At 36.7% G+C, this 22507-nt stretch overlaps 1 protein-coding gene across 2 annotated transcripts; it reads right to left on the minus strand.

Annotated features, from left to right (window-relative positions):
- Positions 1 to 95: 95 nt before the first annotated feature.
- LOC121410898 (multifunctional protein ADE2-like) lies at positions 96 to 17084 on the minus strand. 2 transcript variants are annotated; one of them, XM_041603280.1, is made up of 8 exons: positions 16893 to 17084; positions 8900 to 8926; positions 6399 to 6587; positions 5482 to 5660; positions 4566 to 4773; positions 3741 to 3910; positions 2944 to 3280; positions 96 to 1934 (listed from the first exon to the last, which is right to left on the minus strand). In XM_041603280.1, exons 1-8 carry the CDS (start codon positions 16897 to 16899, stop codon positions 1768 to 1770), a joined length of 1284 nt encoding a protein of 427 aa, XP_041459214.1. In that variant the 5' UTR covers positions 16900 to 17084; the 3' UTR covers positions 96 to 1767. The 2 variants fall into 2 exon arrangements, with proteins under 2 accessions (XP_041459214.1, XP_041459222.1); XM_041603288.1 differs by lacking the exon at positions 8900 to 8926.
- Positions 17085 to 22507: the final 5423 nt, after the last annotated feature.

Raw genomic sequence — 22507 nt, forward strand, 5'->3', positions numbered from 1 at the left:
TTTAAATATGTTGGCAATTCACCATGCCCTGTGATTATCTGACAATAGATGCCGATATAGATCAAACTCACAAATGACATGCCACAATTCTGGTATTTGTGCTCAAGACAGACTGGTTTTATTTTATAAACAAAAGTTCTACACAAAATATCTCCCACAAAATACAAACATTTTCCACCATTTTTTCGTTAGCTCTTTCTGTATCCATGATTGCAGGAATAAAGCAACACTTTCATTGTGAAATATTTCAGTAAGCATATATTTGTACATTCAATGGGTGAAGAAGGACTATGTCCCTTGATATGATCCTCTTTAAAAGATAGATGTGACATACAAATGGATATACAAAATTCATTTTTAATACAAATATGGCTGACAGAAAGGGAGATTTGCTGAACAAGACTTCTTGTAAATTTGAAGTTATTTCTAATTGTAAGCTACATCCATTTTATGAAAAATATTACAATCAAAACCAGTTCTCCCAACAAACTGACCAAAAGAAATGGTATCAAACTGATGCTTATAAGGAATGCATATGAAGAGTTTAGATTAGAGTCTGTTCTAGCTTAATATGCCTAGACGTCAGAAATACAATAGTTCATATAACATTTCAGATTCCAGGTGTATTGAAAATTCTTCACTTATTCAGCCTCGTCTCGATTGTGGTTTCAAAATAATACAAAACCAGAAGCTTTTTTACTGGTATATTTGCATAATTTCAGAATATTCTTTCTACATCAGTATTACAATAAGAATTTATGACCAGACCAATTAAACAGGCCACACAGTATACCATCCTGCCCATCCAGACATAAAGCACACATATAAAGCATAATAAAGAGAATACTACCAAATAGTTGCTAAGTAGTCTAAATGTTATCTGCAAAGTGGAAAATTTGTGAAAAAAATATTAATTAATTGAATCCATTCAGAAAGCTTTTAATAGTAAAGTCTATTTGATTAGATACATTCAATACACATTATTATTCAATTGTATTCTTGTACTGTGTTTAAAGGACTTAAAAATTCCTTTATAGTTTGAGATTACATATAAGAGAATACTGAGTGGGTAAATGATTACATATAGATTTCCATAGGCTCTTTTTTGTGGACTAGAATGTAAGCTGGAGATGAATTATACTCCTAAGATATACGTAAATAAACTTACCTCAAAATCTAATATACAAACCACAATGCTGTTTATGCCATAACGTATTTAAAATAATTGTTCTTCTAAAGAAAATTCATGAATTACAGTAAAATTTAATCAACAGGATTTTTTTTATCATCACTTATGTTGAAAAAAAGAAAACTAGCATCTTAGAAATATGACGAGATCGATGTATAGCATTTACCAAATTACGAGGTTTAAATAATAAATCAGAAATAATGCAAAACTTGATGGCAAAGATGAGATTATAAATCTCTGTGGCAGTTGAATTGGTTGAAGATATATCCACAAATTTATCCTATTTTAGGACATAAACAATGAAATGATTGTGCATTAAACAAAATATGGAGAGTGCATTAAAAAAAGAAAAAAGCCTTCTGGCTTTTAAAGACAATTATAATAAAGAAGAGATTTGATAATCAATCACATGGATGAATATGAATGGGTAAGCACCCTGTGCAAAGAGAGTTCTGTAGTACTTATCATTATCAACTCTTGGAAAGCTGCAATGTGCAATGAAAATAAAAACTTTTACTTATTACTTGATTTTAAGAGAAAATAGTACTTCATATGAAACAAACAAAATGGCAACATTTCTATGCAAGAGAATCTTGGAGTTTCTTGTCTGATTCCTTAAGTCCGATCCACGTATTAAGTTGACGAGCACGGATACGTCCCCAAACGACATGATTGGTCATACCCAGGATTTGAGCAGCCTGCCAAGCTGCACCCTCTGGTGACAGAGTGGTAGTACAACCAAGTCCTGGATAGGAGAATAGATAGGAGAGAATGGTTTTGTGGTATACATGAATACAAGATAAGGAAAGCTAAACATTATTCTAAAGTTCTTGATTGGGAAGAGAGGGGGAGGAACAGGAAGGGGAGCAAGAGGACCAGGAGAAGACAGAATGAAGGTACAGGAGGAAATGGAACGGGAAAGAGGAGGAAGATGAATTAGGGAAGAGGAACGGGAAGAGAGAGATAGGAGAATGAGAAAAGGAAGAGAGTAGTGAGGATGACAGAAGGGACAGGATTAGGAGGAAGAAAACACACAATATAGGGGTAGGTGGAAGAGTAAAAAGGAGGGAGGGGCAGCAGGACATAATAAGGGGTAGGAGGCAGGGGAGGGGAATGGGGAATTACAGAATAGGAGAGGCTGGAGTGGAAAGGAGTTTGTAAAATGAGGAATTAGAAGAGGTTAAGAGGAAGAGGACAACAGAAAATGATGAGGTGAAAGAGGACTTCAAACAGGATTAGGAGGAAGAAACAGAAGGCAACTAGCCAATAAGGGAATATCAGAGAATGGGAGGAGTGAGGAGATGGTGGAATGCATTGTGATTAAAATGATGGACAGTGCACAGTGAGTACATTCTTTAAAAATAGAGTCTCTTCAAATTACAGAACAAAAATTTCTTCACAATTGGTCCAACAGCACAGAGTCTAATTTAGAACAAAATTTTCTTCAAACTATTGATAAATTCTTATTACCACAATCATTTAACATTACACTGAATGGATTATTTCTAACCATCTATAAACAAAACTAGACACAAGATTTGTGTCCAAAATAGAACATATATATTTTTGGAAAAAAGTGCAGAATTGAAATACCTGGTATATGCCCCTATCCACAAAAACCAAAAGGAAAGAAAATCACAATTTCTGCCCAAAGGAGGAGAATGATTTTGCTCCACCCAGTCAGATAGTGTTCTTACACCAATCTACATTCAAAATATAGTGTTCTTTACTGTTCTTGAAAAGAACACCCTTACCTGATGGCAAACGAAGAGATGACCAGATGTCCTGTGCCCCCCAGTCAGCCTTCACAGGTGGACAGTTGATGACGGGGAAGGTGGCATTCCCTGATAGAACCGGTCCCAAGCCGTTACTCCTTCCAGCCACAGCGATGAATACAGCAGGGATACCAAGGGATTCGTAGTACTTCAGAATGTTGAGGGTCTCCTCTGTGCCCTTGTGTGCTGAGGTCACACGGATGTCACAATGAATGCCAAAGGAAGTGCATTCATTCTTGATTTTCTCTCCATGAGGTAGGTCACTGGCTGATCCCATCAAGACCACAACCTGGGCCTTGGGATTAGGGATGAAGTCCTGACAGATAAAAACAAGAGATGGTTCGAGTCTTATGAAATCAAATCCATATTGATGATGTCATTCCTACCATGCAATCATTAAGAAAAATATTTAAAATCAAGGATAACTGATATATCTGGTATTTCTGGCATAGATAAGGAAAGTCAAGAATTTTGAAAAAATAAAAAGTGAAACACCTCTAGAAGTCTCGCCTGCCTTACGCAATGAAATATAGCAGCAGTGCTACCTTTGAAAACAACTAAGTTGAATAATCATTCACACACACAATAAACATTCATATGACAATAAAATACTAAGTTGAAGACAAACTGCCTGTTTAGCTTAGCTTTGTGATTGATCATGGGCCCATTTCTACGATAAAATATTGATTACATTGAATGATCAATCATGAAAATCAACATTATGACCAATCAAAAAAACTTTATGCTAAGTTATGGGCCCTACGATGAATACTTACATTGAGTTTCTTTGCGACCCATTCAAAGTTCCTCTTGACCTGCTGGAGTGCGTCGTCGGTGACCTCTTTCAGATCACGGTAAACCTGTTTGTCCACCATAAGTCGTTTATCTCCAGCCGGCCATAGACGCCATGAGTCACTGTCAATGATGTCAGCAAGTAAGATCTCCCCTGGATGAAAAAAAAAATATTGAAAATTATTAACTATTTGCCAATATCATTTTTTTTCTGTTGAAATTATTTCATTGCAACATCAACTTCTTGTCACATTAGGCAAGATGGGAAGACTTTGAGGTGATCACAGTTTCATTTTCAAATATATCAGTGTCATACTTCTGTTAATTTTTTTCCACAGATTTCAGTGTAAGCTAAAATGTCTATCATTGAAATAGTAACCATGAAATCAGAAAATACATGGAATGCTCTTTTAATATCTTTTTAAACATTTTTCATGTTTATAAATCCTTCATGAAACTGATTAATCAAAGCCCATAACATACACACTGTGACTAACCGGACATTTATAACAATGCTGCTGGGCTTATGGACAGATATTGTAACATATGTTCATACAATAGGCATCTTCACTGGTAATTATCATAAGACAGAATCAATTTCAAAGATTTGTTTTCAAATGGGATAAGAGCTTTATGATAGAAAAATGAATTAAATTTGATTAATGGAATTCGGCAAATTCAGTAAGGTTTGTATGAAACCAGGACTCGTAATCAACCACCCACAGCATCGAACTAGAAATCAGAGTTCCAAACATTAAAGTACCCTTTAAATAACACATGTATTTTCACATAGAGTACATTGTACTTGCCTGTCTCTGCATCAACGCCAAACTCTATTTTCATATCGATAAGAGTACAGTCCAGTGCTGCCCAGGCCTTCTCTAAGACTTCAAAGATTGCGACTGTCATACGACCCATGATATCAACCTCATGAGCTCCAATAAGACGACCACCATGGGTCATCTTAGCTTCAATCAGCTGTGCATACGACCACTCTGGATCACCAGCAGCATCATCCTATATGAGAATACATGCAAGAGTAATATATTTTATTTTTTCCCCCAGCACTCTGTGTTTTTGCCTGTTTGAGGACACAAAAATTTCTACAATTAAATGCCAACCAACACAGATGAACTTTATGATAATAGCATGCCAGCAATATATGAAGAGTCACCTCCACACTTATATTTCACTGAACAGTTGTTGAAAATATGGAAAATATACAGAAATCACCATTTCAAATGTTATCTATTATTCATAGTTTATCTATCAAATTTCATGAAATACAATTCTTGTGAAATAAAACCGACATTCTCTTTTGGGTGATGTTTCTTTATGAACAAACAATAGGAGGGATCCAATACTGTATAATTGGCTGGGATACATGATCCTGATTGCACAAAAAGCTTCAAGGGAATATTACTGGCTTCCCGCAAGAAGGGACTTTAAGGGTAATGTTTATGAATATTTTTTTCAAATTTCATATATAAAGAGAAAAATCGTAAGTTATCCAATGATACAAAGCTATTCAAGTACAACTCAAAATATCAGCGAATTAAAAAGGCATACCGTTAGTAAAAAAATAATCTTAAAAATTTCCTCAACGTCCTTTCTTGTGGAAAGCCATTAATATGTCTAGAAAAAATTGGTGCAAATTGGCAAATGTTTCCACAGCATTTCCACAATCTCCTCCTTCAAGCACCAAAGATTAAGTGATCAACCTACCTTATAGAAATACTCTAGCTTAGGGGGTGCAAAACGGTACCCTTCATTAACCCCTGGGTTGCGTTTGAGGAATGAACCAGTAGCCACACGCCTTGTAACCCATTCAATTGGAATCATTTCACATCGACGACCAACAAATGCTGTCTCGGACTCCTGCCTCACAAAGTGGGTCTTGATACCTGAGGAAATAATAGTGCAACTATGTTTAAAAGCTTTTTAAATGATTTGTCAAATCGTTTTGGCTTTCTTAGAAGTTATTTGTAAGGGATTTTCAAATCTTTCCCAATGTATTAATGACTATAATGCCAACTCTTAATCCGAACATAAACTACCCATTTCCCTAGAGATATCATAATGTAATAAAAGAATACATCAATCTATATAACATCTTAATAAGAAAATTAGGTTTATTGTCTTTAAACTTCTTTTTTTTTAGATATTGGCTTTAAATAGAATGAAGGCAGCATATTAGTTTATCAGCTTTGTTGAGGAAACTATTTCTTTGCTCCTTATGATCTGAATATCCAAATTTGGAAAATCTGGGAAAACTGTTTATCTCCATTCCATTTTTTTTTTCATTTACAAGGAAATCTGTAATTCAACTTTTGTACAAAGTACCAGGGTGCTCTGAACAGGTGCTGATAGCATTATGACAATATGAACATGGAGTGAGATAACATGAACCAAATTTTCTTAATGTCACTTTTACAAATACACACACATGCAAGATTGTTTTTCCATTTCAAGTTTTAAGAAAAATCTACATTGTACAAAAATATGTATTAATACTAAATTTATAAAAATCTAGCCACTTGACTATTAGCTAGAAAAACCTGCAACAAATCTCAAAATGTGAAACAGATCTTCACCTTGCCAGACCAAGTAATATACCACAAACACTGTACCATAAAACTCACCAATCAAGTTGAGGAATTCAAACACTTTTGCAGCAGTGGCATTTGAGATTGCGGCCTTTCCCGCCAGTTCATTAACACGCTGTGCATTGTGGGCAGAAATCCTGTCTTTAGATTGAAGAAGAACTTCATAGTTTGGCAGCTCATAGATGATCTTTGTCTTGCCTTCATTCAGCTGCTTGCCTGGTGTGGCTGTTAAGTGAAATAAGAAACAAAGAGAAATAATAATGCATTATGTTGCAGCTAGATCTGTAATGCAACCATCTATTCAAGTTAAAGTTGGTGCCTGTCTTTACGGAGACTACTACCGAATAAACTGAAATAGTAAAATAACTAAGGTTCATGCAGATGATCGGTTAGAACACGGGGAGGATTAAGACTGTAGAATACTGAACATCAGAGTGTAATGAAATGATGGGTGATTCATGCATAGTCATGCAAATAATTCAGTCTCATTCCTCGTGATGGACAGAGAACATGTAAAATATATTGGAATCCCCACAAACAGCTAGATATAATCAATTTGATCGGGTGAAAATACAGTTTTCCTTAAAAACACCAGAAGTATATGCAAAGAGAATTTTGCTTAGCCTATGTACAAGCCAAGTCCCAAGAAATAAAGGGAGCATTAAAAAACATATTTCAGTCATTTATATAGAGGTGTATACAAAATGCAGTTTGGCTCCCTGTATATAAAGACCATGTGAAAGTAACTATCCTGTTGTTAAGCCACAATATGTTGTAGACTCATTGACATTGAAACAACTATCATGCTCAGTTTAATGCTGATGAAATCTGTCTAGGAGTTTCTTTACCTTCTTTCATTCAAATTAAAGAGAACACTTTCACAACTTTATGTAACAGGAGCATTGATACCCAAATCAGTTTTCCAGTGCTGTGTCATATGTACAGTGTAAGAGATACTTGGATACTCAATACTTGGATTTTTAAATCTGAAATTTGGGGAAAGTGCTGTGAGTCCATGCAAATGTTGACTCTTCTTCTATGACGATTTACAGCCTTATTACAAGTTTGGTGATAATCCTATTCCTACATACAAAACATTTTGCAGCATGCTATTAATATCAGAAAACTAATGTTACAAGGGAATAAATGAGTCTAGAGAGAAGTAGAGACACTGAAAATTTCACATCATGATGCACCACTGCAAGAACTGATCAAAATATCAACAAATGTGCTGCTACCTCAATTTTTTTTGCAGTGATTAACAATTACGTTATTTTGTTATCAAGGGATCAGCTATATGGTAAAGCAATATACCACCATCTCTTTTTAGTTCACTAACGAATGACATGCAGAAATGAGACTTTGAATATCTCTTTTTAATTGCTTAATACCCCCGTCACACTTATTGGGAATCAGCAGGAATTAAGCAGAACCAGCCGGAATGAAGAACTTTAAAAATTTGTGCCACATTCGGGAGGGAATTTGAAATTTTCGCTACTTTTGCAAAAATGTCTTCCTTTTTTGCGACATGACCGGGTGACTTCTACTGCCAAATGACGTTACATCAACAGCTGGCCGCGTTTTATGCGATTCGGTTTTCTCTAGAATGTGATCAGAACCGGATCAGAATGCCTCGAATGTCAAAAGAATATTTAGAGTGCAGTCAGAGAGCAGTCAGAATGCACTTCGAATGTCGTTCAATATTTCTCCACTTCGAATGCACTTCGAAAGTTTTGAACATGAGCAAAACATTCGGGCCGGTCACAACAATGGACTCGAATATCTGGAATGCACTCAGAATGCAGTCAGAATTTTTAGAATGCGCTTCGAATATCCAGGAATGTACCAAGAATTTAACTCATTCCGACGGCATTCAACTCATTCCGCCTCTAGTGTGACGGGGGTTTAATGTAGCTCAGCTGAATGATAGAAAATATTGAATACTCACTTCAAAATCTTTTTAACATAATCAAGGTTTATAACTAGCTGTTGGATTCACTTAGTATTACAGACAAATTGTATTTTTTCTTTGTTAAGTAGGTATGCCTATTTGCCTAAATTGGTCAAATATGTTTTTATTTCTAATCTGCTAGGAGTGTTTGAAAGCCACTGCATGGTTTTATTTTGTACTGCGTAAGTGCGGGGTTTTTGTTTTTGCACCTAATCATGTTAGTTTTACTAATCTACAGTATGTGCATGTGTGTGTGTGTGTGGGGGGGGGGCAAACAGCAATCTCAAGGGTTATACTAAAGAACACAAGTTGCGTGGGGGGAGAGTTAAAAAGAATATAATTAAAAATTATTCACTCTACACGTACAAGCACTCATAGTGAAGATGGGAGACAAGAAAAAACAACACTTCTTTATGGGAGGGGAAGAAGCCAAGTGTCCGTGCATTATCAACTTCTGAAAGCTTGTTTACTCTTTGTTAGTAGCCCCCACCCCAACCCTTGATAGGCTAGGCATCAGCAAATTGAAAGCATTATCCCAGATTGCACATCAAGCAAAAAAAAGTCCATGCTAATACCACATGCCTACCTTTCATTCTCTTTGATGGAGGTTGTTCTGAAAGAACACATGCAAAATAAAATACAAAATAAATGATCTGATGATTAGTAATTGAAAGGATGATCATCTACTTTCCATTTGGTCTCGTCCCGTATGGTCTTATCCTACTTTGAGTTTGGCATTTGAGAATTGATTGCTCAAAGTGGGTATTAAAACAAGAGTAATATGACCAGTAAGCAACCTGAGTACCGGACCAAACTGATGGTCGACCACATACCGGTGTGGTATTAAACTAGAAATTGAGAACTCGTAACTCCCGTCTCTTGCCTGCAACCTGAATTAGAAAGCTGGACATTGACTCACATTAAATTGTACAAGAATATCATGTGCCAGGAATCATTTTAAAGGCGCATGGCCAATATGGGAGACTCCCTATGGAGAGATTATATACAAATAGCGAATAGGCATGAGTGCAATGGTGTAAGATTTCGCATGAGGTGAAAGAAAGATGCTCTATTCAACTCGGCTAACACCTCGTTGAATAGAGCATCTCTTTCTTTCACCGAATGCAAAATCTTGCACCATTGCACAAATAAGAATATTCGCTATTTGTGTTGTAGAATGCCTCGGAATTTAAAAAAAAATAAAATAAAAAGGGAGCAAAAAATTGAAAGTGAAAAGCAAAATCCCACAAGCGCACAAGACCTTGGGCAGCATTGTGCATTTAGCCAGTAGGCTTATACGCGTATTGCACCTTCATTCTACTGAGCGCAATTAATTAAATTGTATTGTGACGTCACCTCCTAAAGCCGTGCAACGATACGTTTGGATGGTACCTCTTGTGCCCAACGGTACAAATGTTTGACGTTCAGCCTCTCATTTGCTCGCATACAACAAGCTAAGTAGGCATTTTACAATCTCCAATATCAGAGACTTTTGTAAAGAATTTGGGTATCCAATTTCAGAGACAGTCTCCAGTTTGGGAGACCAATTTCCTTTGTTTACATTTGCTTCAAATGGATTATCTTGGCAGCAAATGAAAATGTGATGAGCAGATTCCTCATGAAAAATTACCCTTTTTCACCATCTACTTTAACAATTCACCGTCTACTTTTGTTTTCATGAGGATTTTTGCTGTCATCCACACACAAAACAAATGAGCTTCTGACCTCAGTGAGACAAAATTTTGGGTGGAAAAAATGTTTTTGTTAGTGTTTTCTTTTGTTCTTTTGCAAAGCAAGCCCGGGGGGGGGGGGCACTCAATCAAAAATGTGGTAGGGGTGTGCCGCGAGACAAAAAACAAGGGCCTTGGAGCGGGCTTATTGTAAAAAGGAGGGTCCTGGGAACGGGCTTCGGAACTAAATGTTTGTGAAAACGGGGGTCCTTGGAACGGATCGCCAGCGTGTCAGTACGTGCGTATGCATCTCTAAGGAACGGGCATGCGAGCATGATGCAGCTAGCGCGGCTTCCGCCGGGTGCGCTCGTGCAGAGGCGATGGTCGGACAGCGCCCTGCGGCCACTCATTGTAGCAGATCAATGCGACCGGGATGGCGCAATGAAAAATATGCGAAGCTTTGGAGCGAATTTCTTTCTCCTTTTTTTCTCGATAAGAAAATGCTATGCCTTGGAGCGGCTTTCTTTGTTCTTTTTCTTCATAAGATAAAAATGCTATGCCTTGGAAAGGAAATTTAAGTGTAAAAATGGAGGTCCCCTCCGCGGCACATACCCACTACACATTATATACTGAGTGCCCCCCCCCGGAAAGCAAGTCTCTTATAGAGAGATTATCTCCCATATTGAAGAGAGTCTCCCATATTGAAGAGAGTCTACACATTTTGGCCGTGTGCCTCTACTGGACATCAAGGCACAAACTGAACCCTCAAAGAAAGGAAAAGTTAGACCTTCATGTCACGTTCGTTCTCGATCAAACATTTTGTTTTCAATTTTGAAAGAACGAATGAACGAGACAGAAATTTTCCTTTTTTGAAGGTCCAGTTTGTGCCTCGAAGACAGGATTCTGTGTTGTGTGATACACCTTTATCCATAATCGAGGTTAAGTGCATAATGGCGGTCAAGTCTCCATGTAATCACAGCGATTGGACGAAATTCACCCTCTACAAAACAGTTAGCGGTATCAGAAAGTCTTAGGGCACTATGCACGTTACTCATTTTGATTCGTCTATTCACAATCATATTAGCAATTTTTTAATTTTACACATTAAAAGTTATACCAAAGCTGCTTCTGTCTCCGTTATGTTGGCAGTTCAGCTGAACTCCTTTGGCTTCACTCACCAAATACAGAGACCGAAGTTCTAGCGCAATCTGTACAGGGGACTCAATCATGGCCATATGTTTACGTATTAAGATCGGATAAAAAGGGGAAGTGAATTTGCGCGACAGCCGAGGTAAGTTACTGTTTTTGTTCCTTTCAATTTGATTTTTCCCCATTTTTTGGCCATTAATGCCAAGAGGCAATATCAATTTGCATTTTGATCGCATTAATTTTCAAAATTTTCATTCATTAAAGACAAAAATTGAAGAGCCCCAACGGAGGGATTTTGCATTGCAAGTACTCTAATGCACTCCTAGTACCAATGAGGTCCAAACATTACATGTATGGACCTCATAGGCGACATCAGTGCTAAAATTGGGTTAGAGATTTATGTGGATCTAAATTTATTGTAATTTCAACAAAAGTACTAGCTAAATTTGAGGCTTTTGTTGAAATTTTGCTTTAATGATACATTTATGCTTCAATTAGTAACAAAAAATTGAAAGAAATGAAGGGGAACTTACATTTTGACGACTTTTTCCTGATTTTCTTGGCAGTTGTCCTTCACTTCTGACTCTCGATCGGACCTGATATGCAGATCACGTATACGCGTTCTCGTCAGGTGATCGGTCGGTTATTCTTTTCGCCAGATGTTGATAATTATATATTTCATAACGCAGCGTTCATCGCAAATTTAGCTGAAAGAGATTGAAGTTGAACAGCGCAAGCTTTAATTTATTCAGAAATAACGTTTGATTGCACAAGTTTCGCCTCGGACATTTAGGATCATTTGGTCCCATATTGGCGTAACTACGGGGGGGGGGGGGTGTCCCTACCACCGTCCACACCGGGCGTCCACAAGCCAGCAATTATCTTTTTTCTCTCTTTTTAACCAAAATGCTTCCCCCCAGAAAAAAAAGAACCAGGGTTAAAGAGAAAGACAATTATGATAGAGGAACACAAAATACTTTATTTTTTCAGCTTTTAATGCATCGACTTATAATCAAATATTAAATGGGGCTTAGAACATTTTTTTAAAAAGTCAATTAATAAAAATATTCCGCTCTTCGGGATTTGAGCTTTCATGAAATATCAATCTTTTTCATGATTACCGAAAATACTTCAAATGTCCAAAAAAAAATTATCGGTGTATTAGCTGATACCTTGCGCCCGCCTTAATTATTTTAATGTTGAGATACTTTGCTTTAATTTAATGAATTCCTAAAAGCATTAATTCTCAGATCATTTGTCGCAATCGAATGATTCGATTGGTAAGCTAGTTGTATAATTATTATGATTCATGAATTGTTTAAAATGTGTCTCTCTATCAGTTTTGAATATTTAAAAAAATGTCAGCTCGTGCTTTTTGCTCGCAATATTTTGATTAGTAAGAAATTCTTGTGTATGCGAGTTTGATACATAAATAACTAGAGAGAGAGAGGGGGGGGGGGTGTCCCTCAGCTACTTGTCCTTGCTTATTCCATATTTTTTTATTATGCTCGTGTTGTGAGTATTTCAAAGTCTTTTCTTTTTCTCACCCTTTTTATTGTCTCGGAGCTTCCCTCTATTTCTTTGCTACGATGTATAGCCCATCTTACTTGTTTCATTTTTTTATGTTCTCATTTCATTGAAAACATAATTATTAAACTGACGTAGAAGACTTTACAACAAAATTTTGATATTGTTTTTTCTTGTTTGTTTGGCTTTCTTTTTTCTTCTTCTCAGTCCTTTTTCTAATTAGTTTCCCTTTCCTTATTTTATATTATTTCATTTCATGAGGCATCCGCCAACTTATATACAACAACAAACGTTAGAGGCGGATATCCAGTAAGGGGGTGTGGTGGTGTGCCCTCTAAAAAGAGGAAAATAGGAAGGAAAAAAAGCAGGAAGGAGAAAAAATAAGAAAAAAAGACGATGATGGCAATGATGATAATGATGATGAAAATTATCTTGGTGAAGATGATAGTGGTGGTGATGGTGGCGGTGATGATGATGATGATGATGATAATAATGATGGTGGTAGTGGTGATAAAGATGAGAATGAAGTTGGTGACGATGATATGATGATGATGTAATTTTGTCTTTAAAAAAATAATAGTGCAAAGGTGAAATCATTTAAAGTTTATTATGAAAATAGCAGAAAAAAATAATTTGAAAAATTGTACGTATGCGTATGGAAAATCTATCCCCCACCAAAAAAGAAAAAAAGTGAGATTTTGTTTTGTTATTTGTGACGGCGTAGGCCTATGCGAACAGCTGTGTGATATAATTATGGTAAAAAAAGTAAATGAAATGCCAAGAAATACATGATAATGACTTTTATTGTACATTCAGTATATCAGTAGATAAATTCATACTCGTTCCAAAAAAGAAGAAAGTGGGTATATTATGGACCATAAAAAATGGGCAGTTGCTCTATATATTATATTACATAGAATATATAGAGCAACTGCTCGTGTGTAGCGGTAAGTTATTCACCTGATCTACATAATTCATGCGGCGCACGGCGCGTGCGCAATGTTTAATAATTATTGTTGTGAATACAATGAATGTCATCAAAAACATAATAACACAGATCAAATAGTGCCAGCTCGACGCGCAAAATGAGAAAAAAAATATATATTTTCTGCCCTGATAATTGGATAACCCTAACCTAACCCAATTTCTAAGTATTTTTATCATAAACAGGATAACTATATACAATGATTGAAATTAACTTTATATTCTTTTGCGAACAAAATGAATATGAAAGACAGCTTTTTGATAAAGAACACAGTTTTAGAGCGTTAGAGCGCGATTTATACCTACAACCGCTAACATAGGCGGATCCAGGGGGGCCGAGGGGCCCGGGCCCCCCTATTGGCGGAGCAAAAAAAGAAAAAAAAAAGAAAGGAAAAAAGAAAAGGGAAAAGAGAGGAAAAAAGAAGAAAGGCAAACATAAGAGGAGGAACATGATTAAATGAAATAACATTAGGGGAAGACTCTGAAAATAATTTTTTTTTAAATCTATTTGTTAGGATAAAAAATTTTCGCTCGCGCTTCGCGCCTTATTGTCTTTTAGGGTATTTGCATATCTTGCTCAATATGGAGCTTGAAAAATCAAACTTTGAAGTCATTATACAAAACATATTTCAGCTGGGAAATTGAACTTTCATTATTTTGTTTCATTTACAAATTGATTTTTAAAAAGTGCTCTGTAAAAATGTCTGTGTTATCATCTGAACATTATCATTTTCTGCTTGCGCTGCGCGCTCGCAAAATTTGAATTTTCAGGTACGTATTATTTTCCTGTATTCCATAAAGTTCTCAAAAAGTTCCCTATTCAGGTCAGATTGTTAAAACGTATCAGCTAGCGCCGCACGCTATAGCATTTGAATTAGTCGGTTATGTATATCCCAATATTAATTCTAAATCAAACTAATTTGATGACAGTTTATCAAAAAATTCGACTCGCGATTTCTGCTCGCATTGATAGATATATAATGCCTCTTATGCATAATTACAAAGTGCTTTAAATGTCCAGTTTTCAGGCCATAAAATTAACACATTTCGCGCTCCCATGCGAGAGAAATAGGAAGATGGTCATCAATTTCATATGATGACATAATGCCCTCATAGCATGTTCCGGTCCTATGTAAAAACTCAAAGTAATAAAAATAAAATACATCAGCTCTTTTTTAACTGTGATCCATCACAATTCACAATTTTCCCACAAAGTGTTTGCATTACAGAGCTTAAATTCACCCTTTGTTATATCATATATTTTTAGCTCGCGCTTTGCGCTCTCTTTATTGATTTTCATGATAAGTTACTTAGAATACCCAAATTCTAGGTCGAAATCTAAAACACACGTTAATTCAGATACGCAGATTGTTCTCTATTTAAATCATTATCCAGTTTCAGATCACAATATCAAAAAGTGTCTGCTCGCGGATAAATAACTTATCCTTTTCATGATAAAACATGAATAGTGCGTCCAGAATCTTTCCCCATAATTTTGTTAACCCATCACATTTCTCCTATTTTCTCCTCCCTTTTATTTTCCATTAATTTTTCTTTCGTTCACTTTTTTTCTGTCCTCTTTTCCCATAATTTATTTTACCCATCACATTTCTCCCTATTTACTCTTCCCTTTTATTTTCCATTAATTTTTCTTTCGTTCACTTTTTTTCTGTCGCCTTTTCCCTTCTAAGTTCTATTTTTTTTCTCGTCTCACCGCTTTTCCTCATCCCCAGCCCTCGATCGACGCCCGTGCAGATTCGCAAACAATATCAAGAGTATGTCTACTTGCAAGGGCGGAAATCTCTCCCCAAAGGTAGGGGGACCAGGGGCTGGAAAATTTGACAAGCAAAAAACAAACAAAAAAGAAGGTTTATCACCCTCTAAAGAAGGTCATCTTGACCAAAAGAAATTTGACAAGCAAACAAGCAAAAAAAAGGGGGCATGCCAAAAGTAAGATCGTCTCTTCCAAAATACATTTCGAATTTGAACGACATGACCAAAAATAGTAGGGGGACATTTCATAATGTGCCCCCTACTATTTTGGGTGAGGGGACATGTCCCCCGGCCCTGGGGTTTGCGCCCATGTGGGTGGGGGTGTTGCGCCTCCCTATCGGGATCATATCACAGCGAGTATACACTCTTCCATATTGGAAGAGTGTTTACTCGCTGAGATTTCGATCTCACACATAATTTTATAAAAAAAATAGAACAGCTACGCCTTGAACACAGGCCAAAATGCCTAACGATTTCTCCGCGGCATTAACAACTCTCGTAAAGGGCGCTCCATTTGTAAATAACGTTGCATGAACAGCTCTCTATGGCGACAAAATTTACCGCGGAATTGCAGCCAGCAGCGTGGGAAATTGGCAGAAAATTCAAGAAGAGAACCGGTGAGTACCGATTTAACAGTATTCATGTATTAATTAATATTTATTTAATCATAAGAATAATTTTTTTTACGGAAAGAAAGCTTAGTTCTAAGCTAGGGCGGCCCAAATGCGCGTGAGTGGAGTCCCAGTTTCTTAACACGGGTAAGTATTGCGGTGTCGCCTAGAGTGCTCTAATGGTGGCTGCACGATAGCGAGCCGTCTGTGTATGAGAAATTTAAAAAACAAAAATGTTAACAAAACTCCTCGAAACAGACGGCTGCCAGCTGTCTAATTAAAAGTAACAGCATTATCGTGATATTGAAAACCACCATTCACTTATCATGTCATACATTACAGCAGCGCTTATTCAGTCACACGCACAGTTCCCTATTTCCACATCCATTCACTTTGTACACAAGTGTGCGTACACAAATCTACGACTACGAGTGGTTCCCAAAACCACGATTCGGCCAAAGTAACCTCTCACTCTTCTTCAGTCTCAATTTCTCATAGACCAAAAGCTTCAGTCTGTGTTTTATATATCATGTATATTGGTTGTTCTGCTGAACTCTGTTGGCTCCACTCTCTCGAGGAGAAAAAACTGAAAAATGTTTGGCCAAATCGTGGTTTTGGGAACCACTCGTAGATTTGTGTACGCGCACTTGTGTACAAAGTGAATGGAGGTGGAAATAGGGAACCGTGCATGTGACTGAATAAAGCGCTACTGTATGAAGTGAACGGTGGTTCCCTATATCACGATAATGCCAAATGTTTATATTAAAAAAAAAAAAACTGACGGCTACCAGTCACCACTTGTCTTTGTACCAGCTGCCTAAATTTCTCAGAGTCATTGTAATGTTCAACTGTAGCTGATAATTACCTGCCATAATCAAAGATATTCTTGCTAACAAGTCTGTCAGGATTTCGTTGAATCAAGTAATTCTAGGCCGAGTGTGATGATTCCACTCAATGCAGCTGTGTCGTCGATATGTACACTCAGTATGTAGGCCTAGACGGTATCTACAGAAGTGCACTCGCTCTGTACTGTACATAATATAACAAGCCTTGGCTTCAGCTAGCTCGATTCAAATTGCACGTGTACGTAACATGAGCACGTGCATATTGCGCGCGCCACGAAGTGTCAGGTGATCAAGAAAGAACCGTAGTCTAAAACCCAGGCTTTGTCGTTTGGGACACCAATAGTTATTGTGTGTGACATGAATTTTTTTGCATAACATGGAAGACTGCAAAAGCGATATATGATACATATCCCCTTATCCTTGTCACTGCCTCAGATTATGTTAAAATTAATTCCTTCTAGAGAAACAACTTATAAGTTGAGTTCTATAGGCATATCCGCCACATCAAGCCCTAGCTTTTATACGCCTTCTTCTTTAAAGGACAAGTCTACCCCAACAAAAACTTGATTTGAATAAAAAGACAAAAATTCAACAAGCATAACACTGAAAATTTCATCAAAATCGGATGTAAAATAAAAAAAATTATGACATTTTTAAGTTTCGGCTCATTTCACAAAACAGTTAGGCACATCTTGTCGGTATGCAAATGAGGGAACTGATGACATCACTCACTCACTATTTCTTTTGTATTTTATTATATGAAATATGAAATAATTTGATTTTCTCGTCATAGTCAATGAAATGAAGTTTCATTCCTCCCTAAACACGTCGAATTCGATTATTTTAACATTCTGTGCTTCAGGCAAGGAGCACCGGGGTCCTATATCGTCAAATAGACCAGTTCGTAGTATACTTCATGGGCAATTTTGGTCAAATGACCTTTCATTTCTTCCATCATGAAAGGCAGATTTCAAAGCAAGATATTACGTTAGCTTACCTTACATAGCAGGATGAAGAAACTGAATAGATCGGGTGACTAGAATAGCACACCAATGAACACTTAATGAAGGTATTTGTTGCATATGCATATCTTAGCATGTTGCACAATGTACTTGACAAACTGTGAAAATACAGTCGTTCGTGGAAGCATTGTTGTTTTTTGTGGATGTAAATGAAAACGACAATTCAAAAGAATATATGAATAATCAAGACATCAAAGTTGGTGCTTATCTCATTAGATTTTAAAGCACCATGTCACTTTAGTACAAATGACCTTCTTCTGATCATGCGTAGAATCTTTTGATCATGCGCAGAAAGGAACTACGAACTGGCTTATTCGTAAAAATTGAAATATTGTATAATTCAAAAAAAAAAAGAAAAAAGAAATAGTGAGTGAGTGACATCATCGACTCTCTCATTTGAATGTAACTGGCTCGTTCATATTACTATTTTGTACAAATAAGTGGAACTTTGAAATGTCATAACTTTCTTATTTTACATCCGATTTTGATGAAATTTTCAGCATTATGCTTGTCTAATTTTTCTCTATTGATTCAAATCAAGATTATTCTGAGGTGGACTTGACCTTTAAAGGACAAGTCCTCCCCAACAAAAAGTTGATTTGAATAAAGAAACGAAAATTCAACAAACATTAAACACTGAAAGTTTCATCAAAATCGGATGCAAAATTTCACAAAGCACATAGTCAATATGCAAATGAGGAGACTGATGACGGCATCCACTCACTTTTTCTTTAGTATTGAAATATGAAATATTCTGATTTAATCGTCATTGTCAAATGAAACAACGATCCCTCGCTGAACATGTGGAATAATTTGAGTTGTTTACTCAGTCAAGTTGATTCTTATTGTCAAATCTGTATATAAAAAAAAAGAAATATTGCTTATTTGCATGTCACGGACTTATGCATATAATAATAATAATGACCAGGGTAGCCACTTCAGTTGCGAAATTTGTTCTCCCAGCGGGCCCTGCTATTATTACCCCGGCTGCAGCTGGGCTGCCTATAGGCGCTCAAACATTCAATGAATTAATCCTGCCGGTATATGATGATTAATTTACCCACCTGGGTCGAGTACAGCAAATGGTGGATACAAGTTCTTGCAAAGAAAACACGACATGGCTATATAGGATTCGAATCCATGACCCCTCTGAAAGGCATGCAATAGTCAAAACCACTATACGACGCGCCCACGATGTGCCCATATCACTGTCTTAATTGTGAATAATGAAGCGAAACTTTAAAATGCCATAAGTTCCTTATTTTACATCCGATTTTAATGAAATTTTCAACGTAACGCTAGTTTGATTTTTCTCTATTCATGGGTTGACTTGACCTTTAAACCTAACATGTACATATTTTTGTTTTCTTCAGAACAAACTGATTTTTGTATGAATTTATTACAAAAAATGTGGAAATTTGTTAACTTGTGGAAGAAACTAAGTGTTTTGAATTGAATTGAATTACAAACCTGCGGACCACCGCTGATCCTCGAATATCGGGGGAAGTGGGCAATATGAGATGAGATGGGGGCACTAGCGTACCTATGGGGGGGGGGGCAGGGGACAGACTGCCCCCCTGACGAGTCACAATGGCATGCAAGGGACGTATCCATGCCCCCCCTGACGAGCCACGAGTGGCCCCCTCCTTTAAAGTTGAAGACCTTTTTTTTTTTGCTTGTCAATATTTTTGGGCGGCCGATTTTGCCCCCCCCCCCTCCCCTGTGAGTATAGGGTCTACTGAGAAAGGGAGCGTGATATGACAATATAAAGCAATTTGAATTTTTGAAATCAATTTGTTATTTTATTTTTAAATCATTTTCAATTCTCAATTTAATTAATGTGCCAGTACATTATTAAGTATAACCATGGAGGTAGCCGTAATTTATGCACTTTATTATAATTATTTAGACCTGAAAGATGGACATTGATTTCTAACCACCTTTAGTATAGATGAACGGCATGGTTTTATGACAAAATAATCGTAAATCAAATCTTTTTATTTCTTTATTTTCCGAGATGAAAACTGGAAATTTTTAACACATTTTTGATAAAGAACAAGAATAAAGATGTATAGGCCTATCACAATAAATAATAAGGCAGATCGCGAGCAGATTTTTTTTTAGATTAAGACCTTAACGCCCGAGTAAGTTTTTTTTTTTTTTAACATGAAAATTATCCTCAATAGACTGATGCAAGCGTGAGCTGATTTTTTTAAACATTTTTTAAAGAATAAATTGAGTCAGCATTAAACAATAACAGTGAGCACGACTGAAGCGCGAGCTGAGATAAATAATATTTAAAATGTCTGCATCATTCATTATTCTGTTATCCATATTAACCTTGCCTTTTCACTTCTGCCATGCATAAGCTAACATTTTAAAGCTTTCTACAGTAATTGCTGATCGACCATTCTTCCATTTATTCTTACGATAATTCTGTTTCTGTTCATGGGTAACTCCCGTTGGAACTCGGCAGGACAGCGTTCTGCTGGAAAGCTGGTATAGGCCAAAACATTTTGGCCATGGGTGTCGATCCCGGGGGGATGGGGGGATATATCCCCCAATATTTCAAGTGGGGGGGGATGGCCTGTATTATCACCCCCCCCCCATAATTTAGGGTAGAAAAATTATAATAATGATGATGAAAAAATGAAAAGTTTGATCATGATGATTATACATGTAGTATGCCATCGATCAGTTTGTTTCCCTCGCAATTTGTGTATACTGTTATTAAATAAAAACATTCTTTTTCAGGACTGAAACAGATGGGTGGAGGGTCAAGATGAAAAAGAATGAAATGTTTATATGATATTTTTTAAAACATGGCGTAAAAGGACCCAATGAAAAGCAACTTTTGTTGATAGAGTGTTCCATCCCACCGGTGGTGAGTAAATTAATTTTAATAAATCAATTAATTCAAAATTAGGGTGGAAAATTAAACGGGAGTAAAATGGTGGCAAGATAAATCGTCTAAGGAATGACGGTAAGCCCGATATATGGTACACGAGAAGCCACACAGTTTGTAAGTTGTGCTAGTCGGGTTGTATACACAGAGGCGTCGATCCTCAATAATTCCGCATGTGCAACTAAAATATAAGATTGTACTGTTACACTGAAATCAGCAAGCGATATTGAGATACCAACTCGATTTTGATTTAAAATCGTGCTCAAAATGTCTGCTTTTCAGATTGGAATATAAAACTTTTCAGTTCGCGCTTCGCGCTCGCATCATTTCTGTACCAAAAACCCATACTTTTCATGATTAAATAGATGAATAGAATGTCCCATTTTCAGTTCTAAACCTCGAAAAAACTCCCGCTTCGATTTGCAATAATCTTTTGTTGGATATATATCTTGTTCTTTATTAAAAGCGTCCAATAATCTGTCTTTTTTCCCCAGATCGAAATATTTCAGCTATTGTTCTTCTAGATAACCATCTCAATCATTGGTACCAAAAATGCTTAGAATATCAAGCTTTCAGGTAAAAATATAAAGAAATTTCAGATCGTTCTCTAATAAGATACATGTATCTATCCTCCTCATGAGTTACTACAAACAAACCTAAACAGGTACATTTTTCCTGTTTTCATGTCATACTAAAAAATTTCAGCTCGCGCTTCGCGCTCGCATTGTTGGTGAGGGTGAGATTATGTGTCTCTTTCTCATGAGTCATATATATATAGGCCTATCTGTGTGTGTTCGTTTTGTGTGATAGAGCGCCTTTGGAACGTTGATTCATGATTTTGCCCCCCCCCCATCTGAAAAATGGATCGACGCCCCTGTGTATACATCATGCTCAATAAACAGATCACTATGTACATGGTCCAGACAATTTTTGGCATTTTCTTTCTTTCGCATGAGTTTAGAATAGGCCTACTTGTAACACAAATTGAATTTTCAAAAAAAATTATATAAGTAAAGTACACTACAACAATGAAGGAATTTCCAAGAACACCGTGCATATCAACCATTCCAAATGTCCTTATTTGTGATTTTAGTGGCGGTAATGTTGAAAGATCCCCATCCACAAGAAAATTTGTGTCAATCATCCCCCAACCAAGAATACCGATCGACACCCATGATTTTGGCTGACCTTATATAGACGACAGATATTAACGGCCTATAGTGGAGGCTATGCAGGATTCGAACTCGCAACCTTGCGATTATGAGTCCAATGCTCTAACCACTGGACCACACGACCCATGATTTATAATTTATACATGTTTAATGATTTATAATATTTTGATGAACCATTTTTTTCTCACCTCATAGCAGAGTGAGACTAAATAGGCGCCGCTTTTTCGACGGCGGCGGCGTCAACATCAAATCTTAACCGAAGGTTAAGTTTTTGAAATGACGGCATATTAAGGACCAAACTTGGACATATAGGCCCGTATTCTGAAGTCGGGTTTAACTTAAACTCAATAACCAATTGTAACATAAATCACTATAACAGTAGATATTATCTAGTTTTGGGATGGAATAGCCAAAATATTCAGCTGGCGCTACGCGCTCACGTAAAATATTTTTTCAGATACCCTTCCTGTTCATGATTACCAAAAGGGCCTAGAACGATCAAATTGTAGGTCATAATTTTTTTTCAGCTCGCGCTT

This window comes from Lytechinus variegatus, chromosome 1 (genome assembly GCF_018143015.1).
Source record: "Lytechinus variegatus isolate NC3 chromosome 1, Lvar_3.0, whole genome shotgun sequence".
Classification (NCBI taxonomy): Eukaryota; Metazoa; Echinodermata; class Echinoidea; order Temnopleuroida; family Toxopneustidae; genus Lytechinus; species Lytechinus variegatus.